This window comes from Populus trichocarpa, chromosome 1, assembly GCF_000002775.5.
Source record: "Populus trichocarpa isolate Nisqually-1 chromosome 1, P.trichocarpa_v4.1, whole genome shotgun sequence".
NCBI lineage: Eukaryota > Viridiplantae > Streptophyta > Magnoliopsida > Malpighiales > Salicaceae > Populus > Populus trichocarpa.
Window position 1 is genome coordinate 39,373,957 of NC_037285.2, and position 13,441 is coordinate 39,387,397.

The 13,441-nt window shown below is 34.4% G+C and overlaps 2 protein-coding genes across 2 annotated transcripts; both read right to left on the reverse strand.

The window, feature by feature from the left end:
• Positions 1-305: 305 nt before the first annotated feature.
• On the reverse strand, positions 306-4,197 carry LOC7485148 (glutamate receptor 2.8). Its single transcript, XM_002300378.4, is given in 10 exon segments — positions 306-1,111; positions 1,561-1,952; positions 2,074-2,380; positions 2,523-3,014; positions 3,017-3,274; positions 3,276-3,402; positions 3,404-3,582; positions 3,584-3,720; positions 3,723-3,776; positions 3,867-4,197. Coding segments are annotated over 10 exon segments (2,592 nt in total). The 5' UTR covers positions 4,132-4,197; the 3' UTR covers positions 306-730.
• Positions 4,198-7,182: 2,985 nt separating this feature from the next.
• Positions 7,183-11,497, reverse strand: LOC7485149 (glutamate receptor 2.8). Its single transcript, XM_002300379.4, has 5 exons — positions 11,059-11,497; positions 9,535-10,793; positions 8,649-8,955; positions 8,148-8,545; positions 7,183-7,730 (listed from the first exon to the last, which is right to left on the reverse strand). The coding sequence occupies exons 1-5, from the start codon at positions 11,312-11,314 to the stop codon at positions 7,347-7,349; spliced, it is 2,604 nt and encodes an 867-aa protein (XP_002300415.4). The 5' UTR covers positions 11,315-11,497; the 3' UTR covers positions 7,183-7,346.
• Between the last annotated feature and the right edge of the window lie 1,944 nt (positions 11,498-13,441).

Genomic DNA, 13,441 nt, shown 5'->3' on the forward strand with positions numbered 1-13,441 from the left:
TCAAAACGGACCCGTTAAACAAGCTATTAATTATTTCACCACAACACATGTAATTCGGTAATTCAACAAAGTTTCAACAATTTACTAACAAATACAATTTTATAAAATCTAAAACAAATCATAATAAGTACAAAATTATACATTCATACTACAAAGTTTGTTTGAGAAATAACAATAAAACTTGTACATACATTAACAAAATACATATACTAAAAAAACAATAAAATTGACATTTAAATGTTAAATTTTTTTAAAAAAAATTTACTTACAAAAAATGATAAAATCCACACAAAAAAACACGGATGTTGTGACCACGAAACTTAAAGAAATATGACTTGTGTTGAGAAGAGGGGGATATTTTTAGGGGGGTTGTTTGCAATTTGGGAGGGAAGAGTTGGGATGGGAAAGAAGAAGGCAAAATAGAGAAGGAGAGGGTCGGTAGAGTGGTGATATATTAACTTTTGCAGATGAAATCACTGACGGACTTATTCTGTCGGTGATTGCGTCGGTAATTCTGACGGTGAATTAGTCACGTCACTATACGGAGATCCCGGTTTGAATCCTTCGGTGAGTCCATCGGTAAAATCACCCGCAAAAACTTTCACATCATCGAACCGTTTTTTTTTTTCAAATTCTATATATTCCGTCTGTAATTCTATCGGTATATACCAACTGAATTACAAATGGAATATTGGCTATCAGTAATTATCACCATAATTTATTGATATAATTATTCCGTCGATAATTTTGTTGGTTTTAGATGAATTTCCGGTAATGAAATTTCTACGTTGGCTACTCTTCTACTAGTGAAGTGCCTCCTCGGAGAGACCCAACGTTTCAGTACAGCTGAGATAATTCCCCATATGTTTTTATGCCTCAACAAATTAGTGCGACAAACGTATATGACGAAGGCAATTGTTGTTGTGCCTGCAGTTATAAAGAAAAGTTCTCGAAATCCACTGGGACCAAGGCTGGAACTATCACTTGGCATCTTCGGGCATTTTTGTGGGGTAATCCATGTCTTCTCTAGTTCTTGTAGCGTTCCATTTTCTGATATTTTCAGTAGAGCCTCATTCACGCTAGCAAGTAATGGAGATCCGCGCGGAAACGCCTGGTAAACAAATTAACCATGTAAAAATTTAATCACTCCTTAAGTTCATGTTTAATTCATATATATATATTTGGACGTGTTAGTATTTCGAAGCAACTAAGCATAAGATTAGGCATGTGTCTTTTACCATAACCTACTAATTTATTCAACTTATATTTAATGATTCATTGAACCTATCTAAGTGATCATCTCTCTCCTGCTAATTTTGTTCAAAATCGAAGACTTCATTGTTAGTTTCCTTTGGTCAAACTCAACACCTTGTAACTTGTGGTCCAACCTACCTACAAAGTCAACAAAAAGCCTCTGGCCCTAATACAAATTTTACAAGAACTAATCCTATATATATGCATATTTTGGTTTGGCCCGTAAGAATGTAAATTAGCAATAGTAATTTCAGGAAAATTATTAATGAACGGAAAAGGTGAATAAATATGAGCGCGAGATCTTACAAATCCAAACCCTCCAATTTTGTACGTTGGTCCAATTTGGATGAAGCTATTGCAGTATTTTGCAAGGAATATCTTGGCACTGGGAGTTCCAAGAAAGGCAGCAGAAATTTTCTTGTCCTCGAAGCCTTTAACATAACTTTCTGCTGACTGAAAATGCTGCATGTTTTGGTTCTTGAATTTTAAAACTTTCGCCAAATATCTTTCCATATAGGTTCCTGTACCAACCATTGCATTGCTATTTAATAGTTCTTCAACGCTTGGTATAGTGGGTTCAAGCCTCTGTACAGTTAGCATGCTTGAGAGGTTGGCTGTGTACGTCTGGATGATGATTAGAGCCACAAACAGCCACACCACCCCTGACATCCTTGATAGATTGCTATGAAGCTTTGGCCCTAAATCAAATTGTTGTCAGCAAGATATTGTTAATTAATTGCTTGTTAAAGGATTAGTTATATATTTTCAAAAGTTCAAATCAAAGAAGGAAACTGATTGGAACTAAAAACTTTAATTTACCATTCAAGGAGAAAAGAGTGTTGAAGGATAACCAAATCATGATCCCAATTTGATTTGGGATGGAGCCTTGTAGTTCATCACAATGCTTTCGCTCTATCCACCAAACAACAAAACCATTGTAGACTGTAATCACTGAGATTAAAACCCACATGGTTGCGGTGAATGGTTTAATGAATGACCATGCTTTACTGCTCGAACGGACCGGGACGATCAACACCAATCCTGTTTCAGTATATGGATAGGTGAATTCTGCATATTGGTGTCTGCTTGCAACTATTTCCACATCACCAACAACTGCGTCAAAATTCTGGTGTTGTGGGCAAAAAGTCCAAGTACAACAAAGTATGATTAGTCTAAAGTATTTTTTTTTTTTTTCAGAATATGCGTGCATGCATGATCAATTAATGAAAATTTAATTAATCATTTTACTCTATCAAGCTGCCTCTTACCTTTAGATGAAGTTGCTCTAAAAGTTCATTGTAACTTCCATTGAAGTATTGGAACTCGTATTGCGGACAGAATGGCATGCTTGCTGTAGTTGCTTTGAAGACCTCGTTTGCAAAACCAGAGAAGTTCGTTCCCAAGCGATCATCACTTTCCACTTTCACATATTCTTCGTAACCTGACAAGGAAGCCACTCCGATTCGAAATAGCTTAGCACTTGTCAGTGCAGTCCATCCTCTTGGAGTATACCTAGGCCCCCCTGGCCAATGCACTTGCTCCAAATCAATCATCGACGCGCTGTTATAACTAGAATTTTCATGGATGTTCTCCGAGAATCCCAATCCATTGGACCAATACCCGAGTTCATTGTAACCCGTTCCTATTACATTCACGATCTCAAATATTTCTGCTGCAGCAACATTCTGGTTTTTGAATTTAACTTTACCTGATAAACCATGAAAGTCTGCGTCCAAAATGTTTTCCAACAACTCTTTCCCTCCCTTTTACTTCCGGTCTTATTTAATCCAAGAGCTATTGTCCTCATAGCATCATACGCTTGCACGGCGTAAATCCCAGGCTCATTCCTTTCTTCTCGGGGATATTTTCTCCTAAAACGTGTACGAAATCTTTGATTAAAGTTCACGAAATGCGGTCCCATTTTAGGGAAGTAACTCCGGACTCCTAGAATTCCTTTCATTGAGGATATTACAGAGGCATTGATGGAATGGACAAGGCTTGTAAAGGGATCTGTTGTGATTCCATACATAGTCCCTTTTCATCATTTCCATTTTGTTTGCCATTTCAAATAACCGCACAGCCAATTTGAAGGACAAATGAACAACAAAGACTCTACAGTACTGCTTCTTTTGATATTTCAAGCTCTTTGGACATTGAATCAGAAGAATTAAAAGGAGAGAAGGCTACAAATTGGCTTACTTCTGAATTAACTTCTCTAAGGGCATCATGTAGATGTGGTATGACTCCCCTTGCTGAAGAATCTGTATCTTCATATATCACAATGACCTGATGCCAGTTCCATGATTGCACAATAGCAGCTATAGCCTTTCATTTGAGCACGCTTATCAGGTGAAGCTTGAAGTAGAGAAGGCCATCGTTCAGGTGCCCATTCTGGAGCCGTGTCAGCAAAAGAAAGAATTGGAACCTGTGTTTCTCTGGCAATCCCAGCAACTAATGACACCTCTTCCATGTCTGTGGTCCTATAATGGCTTGTACTTGTCGTGTGTCGATAAGATCCTTAGCTGTATAGGCAACGCACAGATGTGAGCTTGGATTTATCTCTTAAATTTAAGGCAAACGATACTTATTTCAAAAGCAAAACATATAGTTACCTTCAAGAGCTGCATGGATGGTATCCTTTTGAGAGTCATTTATAAGCAAAAATGTTAGATTTCCGAAGCCATAGAAATCCTCCTTTGCAACTTCCATCGCTACTATTTCTTCTTTGCCAATACGGGAACTTGTATCCACAATAGCTCCTATTCCAGTGCTTCCATTGAAAATAGCCTGTGTCTTGGTAATTTGATCGGCTCCTGTACCGGATGTCAAGAGCAAAATTAGAGCGAACAACGAGAAGGCGTGAGGCAAAGTACCCATTGTATTCTTAACGAAACAACAAAGTACTAGAGCTGATTCTCTTTCTCCATACTTGTTAGCCTAGACCTCAATTAATTTATATTTTACTTCGTCAACTTTCAACCTTTAGAATTTTCTCCTTTATTCAGGGGTTATAATCTGGACTATATTTCTCATCCATTTTCTGTATCATTTCATTAAATATTGTGTGCAAGTATATCCTACTATTTTTTGTGGCCGATTTTTGACACCGTACGAAACAGCATTTTAAAAATAGAACTGTTTATATATATAAAGTGATAAAAAATTTAAAAATTAATTTGAAGTTATTTTTTGTAATGCTAATTACTTAATATTTGTTGGTGTTAATTTGAGTATTAGCATGACAATTGTTTCAGATTCTTGGTATGCTTAGATTTGAGTCAATACAAACGTTAGGTTGACTCACGATTTCAACTTTTTTTTTTGTTTTAAGTAAAGAAAACTCAATAATAGTTATCAATGACCATTTACACGAATTTTCTTATTAGAGCTTCACGCACATGTATTATTCATTCATTTACTTAATATTTTTACTACATTTTTCAAGAATTGATTAAGTAGTTAATATATAATTAGAAAATGAAAGAAATTACTATATTTTGTGAACAGTTTTCAACTTTAAATTTTTTTAATAATTTTCTTATAAATATAGTTAAAATTTAATTAAAAAATTTCTCCATTTTTACTCCTTTCACCTCTTCCATATATATACAAGGAAGGAAACCATCCAAGTTATTTCTACGAATAAAAGAGCCAAGATCCTATGTCTGAGGGGCCAATCTACGATTGCTACTTCTACATGCATATGAGACAACAAGAAGTATAACTTGTAATGCCTGCCATGGAATCACATACATGTCAAAGGTCCAATGGCGGCTATGAGATTTATTCATGTACGTATTTGTAGGTCCAACTTTCTCGATTCTTAGGCTGTCAATGGTTTTTTTCTCTTTCTAAATTAATTATCAGAAAATTATCCTTGAACATTGGGTTATAGAGGAAGATGGAATTAATTTATTCATGATTTTCGTGGCTCGATAATGTGGAAACATTTTTATAGCATAACATCTTTGTCACGAGTACGAGGTCCGATACTCAAATCCGAAAGCACAGTGCAAGTGGGGTCCGATAGGATGCACGCTCGATTGTATTTAACATGTGTGAGAAGGCCACACAAGGTAAAGACGAGGATTGTTCTGTGTGGGGCTGCTTGCCATGCACGCGAGACAGAGTACATGATTGAAGTTCATTTGTCAGCTACGAAAAAGCCATTCAAGAATTTCCTCGTGATGGACATTTACACTCCAGATTTCTGTGGAAGCCGAGTTCCTGGAAATTAATGCTTCAGCACTTCTACAGTCCTTGGAAATACGTGTCGGAGTGCAAGACTGGAAACTGCACGCATCGAGTACTCTTGATACGCTTCAAGTTCTTCAGAAAAGAGAATCACGACTCTAGTATGTATCCAGTTACGTTTTTCCAAGCTTGACTATTAATTAATGTAAAACATTTTAAATTGACTATCATTTAAGAATTTAGTTGTAAGAGTGGTCTGGTGTCATATTTTGTTTATTTTTTAATATTTCATAATTTATTGATTTTCGAATTATATAAATTTATCCCTTTTTAATTAATCTCATGAACAATTTTAATTACCTCCCATTGAAGTTGAAATCATTTCAAACACGGATTGTATGTTTGTATATTAATCTAATTAACATAGCTATTTGGCATAAAATTCTTTTTATTCATATTATTAATCTTGTAATATTTAAAATGAAACAAATGATAATGAATCCCATACCCGTGAAAAATCCTTGAATTAAATAGGTGTTTCATGATCATCTAAGACTCATCTAAGAATATGAACTATTTCCTTCTCAACTCAAAACACATTTTGTATTGCACCTCTCATCCAAATATATGTATTTGCCTATTGATATATATATTGGTTGAAATAATTTTTTTAATATATATAATAAAAAAAAAATCAATATAGAATATGTGGATATAAAACATTTTATAATCTCCATGTATATTCAATTTAATATTTTTAATTTCTGTTGAATTTTTTAAAAGAAATATCATATAATTTCATTTTTATCAATAAGAGCTTTGAATTAAAAACAATTTGGACGGAACAATATATAATTAAACTACTATGCTATCATAGTTTTCTTAAACAATTTAAGAGATTTTGATTAAGATTCAACTAGTATTTATATAAAAAAAATCATGTATCCATGTGTCATTTCATTAAAAAGAATAATTATTCACTATTAGATTCATATTAGTGGTCAACAATTGAGTATAACAAGAATATATACAGCTAGGAATTTAAGAATATGCGAATAAAGAGAATAATTATATTAGAATTATAGATTCTGTCTTTATTTGTCATAGATAATTTGTATAGAATTAAAATTTTAAATTCATGTGAAATTTTAGTTTTATAAAATTATAAATAAATTAGCTGGAAATGGTAGTTAGCCCCATATATAAAACTTATTCACAAGTTTTATGCAATTTACAAACTTTCTTTTATCACTTTCTGGTAATTTTTATTTATTTATTTTTCTTTATTTACTTGGCATTTTTACCTAGTTTATAGTTTTGGGCATTATTTTTTTTCTTTCTTTCTCTTAACCTATTAAAGTTAAACACTTCGCTTAGGGATCTGTAAGTCTATTACTTGTCTTAGCTCAGGATTATGTTTTTAATTATAGTTTTTCTTCGTTGGGAGGAAGAAATAAATGACAGGTAGCATATAAATCAAATAATCAATATATTCCTGAGGACTAATTTGTTAGACTAATAACAGAGTAGTTACGATGTCAAAAAATTAAATGAGAAAAACATGGTTATAGTGATTGATGATCAGTGAGTCCACCTTAAACACAGTGCCCAATGGAGTAGTCTTCATCAGATGTGTAGAGGATGCTCTTCATCATTTAATTCTCCATGTCAATAAAGAACAACACTTTTGGATCTATATATGAGTTGTACAGCTCAATTCATTCAATTAGTATGTGAGTTCAATTCTCTTCTTATGAGAAAATTGTTAGTTCATATCATATCCAATTGAGCCAATTTTATAAATACAAACTGTTCTTGAACAAATTACTAATATAGGAGCAATTTTGAACAATTGAGACATATGATAGATTAAGCCCCAACTTTTGGGTTTATATACATCATACAAGAGATTGCATGCCTGATGCCTGCGGAGCCAAATTATTAACAGAATTCTCAGCATTGCTTGATCTTCTAGTGATCTGCCTTTGACAGACCCAAAATCTCATTGCAGCCAGCATAAGTCTCCATGTGGTTGTGTATCCGAGCATGGAATTGGCTCTCGAGAAAATGTAGATTGCAAGGGAGATTGTTGATGTGCCGGTGGTTATTATGAAGAGTGTCCCAAAGCTGCTGGGGCTAAGGCTATGATTTTCATCTTCCACATCTGGGCAATTTCCTGGCTTAATGAGTCTGTTCTCTAGTTCCAGTAGAGTTCCATTTTCAGATACTTTCAGTAGAGCTTCGTCGATGCTAGGAAGTAATGGAGATCCACGAGGCAATGCCTGAGACACAAATCATGAAACTTCAATTAATTACACTGATATAAACCTACAATGTCATTAGGGCTGAAAGGAATAAGGCTACAATCAACTATCTTCCCACCACGCCACTAATCTAAAATTATATGTTGAGCAAAGTTTCATTTCTCACTGTTCTATGTAACTTCAGAAAAGAGAGGACCATGATTAGTGGACAGTGCAACAGCAAGTGTGAAATACAAGTGATATGATGAATGTCTTAGGTTGCAGTATAATGTGGTTTCTAGACAGTATAGAATTGATACTCTCCAGTACAGTTTATTCCAAATGCAGCATGTTCATGTGATACAGTTCTATTTAAGTTTTGCAAATGTTCATTTCAATCCCTGTTTTTTCACAGGAAAAAATAAAAGGAAAATGAATCAGTAGGGGATATCTTACAAATCCAAACCCTCCGACTTTGTACGTTGGCCCTACTAAGACAAAGCGGCGGCAGTACTTTGCAAGGAATAATTTGGCCAGAGGAACTTCAAGAAAGACAGCAGCAATTTCTTTGTTCTTGAATGCTTGAGCATAAGCTTCCAGTGTGGTATAATTCCTGATGTTTTGCGTCTTGAAACGTAAAACATCCACCAAATAATTTTGCAGGTAGGAACCTGTGCAATATCCAACAACTGCATTGCTATTTAGCAGGGCCTCAACATTAGGAGCAGCACCATCAAGCTTCTGGACAGTAAGCATACTCGAAAGGTTAGCTGTGTAAGTCTGTGTGATTACTAGCGCCACGAATAGCCAGACTACCATCGACATCCTGGATAGATTGCTATGCATTTTCCCCCCTATACCAAAATATTATTAGTTCTATTATATATCAACATGGAATTACTATAGTTTCTAGATCTGAAAAGAAAAATTAAGAAACGGGTGATAAAGGAATCTTACCATGTAACGAGAAAAGAGTGCTGAAGGCTAACCAAAGCATTATTCCTATTTGATGCAGCATAGAACCCTTAAGTGAAGGGCAATGATTTCGCTCTATCAACCAAATTATAAAACCATTGTAGACAGTTATGACTGCAATTAGAACCCACATGGATTTTGTGAAGGGTCTGATGAATGACAATTCTCTATTGCCTGATTGAGCAGGGACTATCAGCATCAATCCTGTTTCCGTGTAAGGCTTTGTGAATTCTGCAAGCTGGTATCTGCTAGCCAATATTACCACATCACCAACTACTGCATCATACTTCTGCTAACATGGATAGAAAGTTCAAGCCCGATCAGTCACAAGCCTTTGAAAATTAGAGAAATTCACCGACTACTGGATCATACTTCTGCTAACATTTATGATCACTTGAGTTAATAAGATTTTTACGTTTGGCTTTTTTGTATGCATGGACTTTTCCTTCTAATAATTATGCTAGTGTTCTTTCTTTCTAGGACAAATCTTTTCAAGAACAAATGTAGATTCATATCCAAGTTAAGTTCAAATTAATTACAATCAACTACATAACCTTTCCTTGAGAGGACAACCAAACCAAGCCATTGAGATGCTTACTAGAAGGTCTCAGGTTCAAAACACTATTAGACCTCCCAATAAAGCAAAAACAAAAGCAAATTTACACATATTTCAGTTGGCATCCATGTTCTGAAGTCAAACCATAACCACTTTTTCCAGGCATTAATTGAAGATTATAATCATTAGAAGTGAGAAAAAATATGGATACTATGAGCATTTACGTTCCTAGAAATTATCTAGTCAATGTTTAATGGTCAAGAAATCAAACGAAAAGGTGAGTGGACAAAAAGTTGTTCTTTTGTGTCTTACCTTGAGATGGATTTGTTTTACGAGCTCATCATAAGAAGTGTTTTTGAAGGCAATGAACTCGTATGGCAAAGTGAACGGCAAGCGTTTTATAGTTTCTTTGAAAACCTCGATTGCAAATCCAGAAAAAGCAACGCTATTTCCCAAGTGATCATATTCCACATGCACAAACTCTCTATAACCTGATTCGCCAGGCACACCAATTCGCCATGGGTTAGCACTCGTTGCGATAATCCATCCTCTTGAAGAAGTATGCCACGGTCCCTCTGGCCAAAGCGCTTGCTCCAAATCAGTCATACAAGGTCTGTAAGTAGAATTTTCATGGATAGTCTTAGAGAAGCCTAATCCTTTTGACCAAAACCCAAGTTCCTTGTAACTCTTTCCAATTATATTGATGATATGAAATCTGTTTGCAGGAGCTCTTTCGTTGATGAATTTGATGAACTGAACTTTTCCTGATAGACCATGGAAGTCCACTTGCAAAATTGTTTCTAACAACTCTTGACCTCCTCGGTTACTTCCATTCAGCGCTACAGCCAGTGTCCAAAATGCATCATAGGCCTCTGCTGCATAAATTCCAGGTTCATTGTTGTCATCTTTAGGATTTTGTAAGCTAAATTTCCTTCGAAATTTTTGACGAAGCTCATGAAAAAGGTGCCCTCCTTCAGGGAAATAACTCTTGACCCCTATTATTCCCTCCATTGACGAGGAGATAATAGAGGCATTGGAGTGAACAAGGCTTGTAATGGGATTTGTAGTGATCCATACATAGTCTTTTTCCATCATTTTCATTTTCTTTGCCTTTTCAAATAGTCGCACGGCCAAAGGGAAGGACAAATGAACAACAAAGACTCTGCTCTGCTCTCTTTTAAGTTTTTCGAGCTCTTCAGACAACGTAATGGTAGAAGCAAAAGTAGGGAGGACTAGACCTTGGATGACTCCTACACCTACATCTCTCAGGGCATTAAAGAGATATGGTGTGACTGCAATAGCTGATGAATCCGTACCTTCGTATATTACAGTGACCTGATGCCAATTCCATGATTGCACAATAGCTGCGATGGCTTTCATTTGCTCTTGCTTGCTAGGTGAAGCTTGAAGCAGGTAAGGCCATCGCTCTGTTGCCCATTTGGGAGTGGTGTCAGCCAAAGAAAGAATTGGAACCTGAGTTTGGCTACTGATCTCAGCGACTGATAACGCCTCTTCCCACGTCTGTGGTCCTAAAATGGCTTGTACTTGTTGATTGTTGATGAGATCCATTGCTGTTTACTCAAATTGCATATAGAATTAATAACCTTTTAAGAACATATTAATTCTGCACTCTAATTCAGCAGAACAAGTAGCCAAGTTTAATTGTAATTCATCAGCACTAAATTAATTGTTGTGGAAAGTATTACATTTAGCAACAATTAGATACCTGCTGCTAGCTGCATATTTAAATATGAGGCAAAACATGTCTACTCCATTGCAATTATGTAAACAAGTAAGCTCATAGTACTCATTAAGATAGGCCAGCGAAATAAATACCTGCAAGAGCTGCACAGACAGGATCCCTTTGAGAATCTAGAATGTGAAGATTCAAGGTCTGATTGCCGGTGCCATAGAAATCCTTCATTGCAATTTCCATGGCAACTCTCTGCTCTTTACCAATACGTGAACTCATATCGATAATAGCTCCAATATTGATGCCTTTTGCATGGACTCCCTCTGCTGCAGTTTTCTTCAGCATAAATAAAAAGGTTAATGCAAAGAAAGAGAAGATCATATGGTTAAACATGTTCATTTGTGCTTCAAGGCAGTAACATAGAGCTCGAGCTTAATTTCCCTACATACACACACATACACATATATGCGCAGTTAGTAGTCTGATCATTTACTTGGTCAACATTAAGTATTACGGATTATATTACGAAATTAAAACAAATACTATATAACAAAACTACGGAAACGTTGAACAATATAGTGTTAATTAATTAGGACCATGCATTTCCAATGGAAGAATATTCATTTGCAATAGAATATTTAGTTCATGTGAAGTCGTCTAATCGAGATCGAAAGACGTGTCTAAGCTAAGAATAGTGCTTTAATATATATATATATATATACCACTTCTATCTTTTAATTTACTATACTGCCGGGGACATTCAATTTCCAGGAATTTCTCCCGTAAAAATTGGTTTACTTGCTAAGCATGCCAGATTCTGTAATGACAATATGCTAAGCAGATCCTGCTAGAATTTTAGAATAGTCTGGTCAATAGTCAACAATTTCTTGGGTCTTTCTTCAGGCTGTCTTGTCGTCTTCTATTTGATCGCATTTATGCAGGTCCCGGGTGGGGGAGTTTCCTCGTAACAGACAAGCATGCATCGTCCAAGCAAGGACACGGTAGTTGGCAGAACATATCCATAAATTTGTTGAATATTCTTCAATATCCTTTGAAGTTTGGAATCTATACAAGTTGTTCTTCCGAGGAAAAATCGCTTATGTTGATAGCATTATTCATATAGAAAGTTCACATGAAGTTATCTGAGGTGGAATATTCTCGTATAATTATAAAAATAGAAATAAAACTAATGTAACTTTGTGTTTCTTTAATTTTTTCCAAAACACAAATTCAAGATTATGGTGTTTTATGGTTATTTCGGATCAAAATAACATCTTAAATGAAAAGTATTGGAGACATTGTAAAGCGTTATGTCTTTCATTAGAATTAATTTTTTATAAGTCATAAAATTCTAGAAACTTTTTAAAAAAATTTTTTTAACAACTACAACTCTTTAATTCCCTAACAACTCTTTTATTTCTTTAACTGTTGTAACAACTCTTTAATTTTTTAATTTATTTTTTGTCTATTTGTTATATATTAGCAGTCTATATATACCATGCACTCTTACAGTCAAAAGAGAGCTGAAAAATACCATATATTATTATTTTTTTGTTTGCAAGGCTTGCTGGTATTTCCTTTCTATCTTGATCGTTGTTTCTGTAACCCTTATTTGTAAAGGAGGAACTTGTTGGATCCTGGAGAATAGTATTGTGTTGAGAAAATATCCTTAAAAACAGTGTTTGTACACGTATCAAGTTATATTTTGTTTCTGTTCATTGTATTTTAATTACAACAATCTTAAAGATATTTTAGTAACATGGACAAAAACATTACTATCGATAACGTTGTTGCCCTCAACATTGTTGTTGTTGAGAACTTAGCTACCATCATCTCTCTTATTGCCTACTCTATTATTGTTGCCACTGTGTCATTAGCTAAGTCATTCCCTGATATTTCAATAATTGAGGTTTTTGCTGGAGAAAATTATATATGTCTAACTACCGTCTTTAATCTTATATGATCATGAATATTTTTCTATATATAAAAATATATAACATTCTATTTATATAAAAAAACCTAATATGAATGGTAAAATATTACTTTGCTCCTTGAAAATATCACATATATTATTTCAGGATAATTTTAAAAAAATATTCAATCAAGTCCCTACTTGTTTTTTTTTTTTGTCTAGAATTGTAATTTTCTCTATTAATTATATGTAATCTTTAATTTTTAAAACTTATTCATAATTAAGTCACATTTTGTTAATCATCCCAATATATTTTTTGACTAATGGTTCTTAATGTGTATGACTTATTAGATTCCTAATAAGTTTGCCTAAATATGAATCATATTTCTAAATAAAATAAGATTAAATAAATTATCTTTGAATTTATTATAATTTAACAAATTGATTGATTTATAATTGAAGATCAAGTATAATATCTAGCAACATGTCATGATCCATCAAATATTAAGAAAGTCATACATGGTTGACATAATCTCTCAGTGACTAGTTTCTCAATATAATTATTATCTTCATCCCCATTGTGCCCACCTAGATTTTGAAAAAATTATTGACCT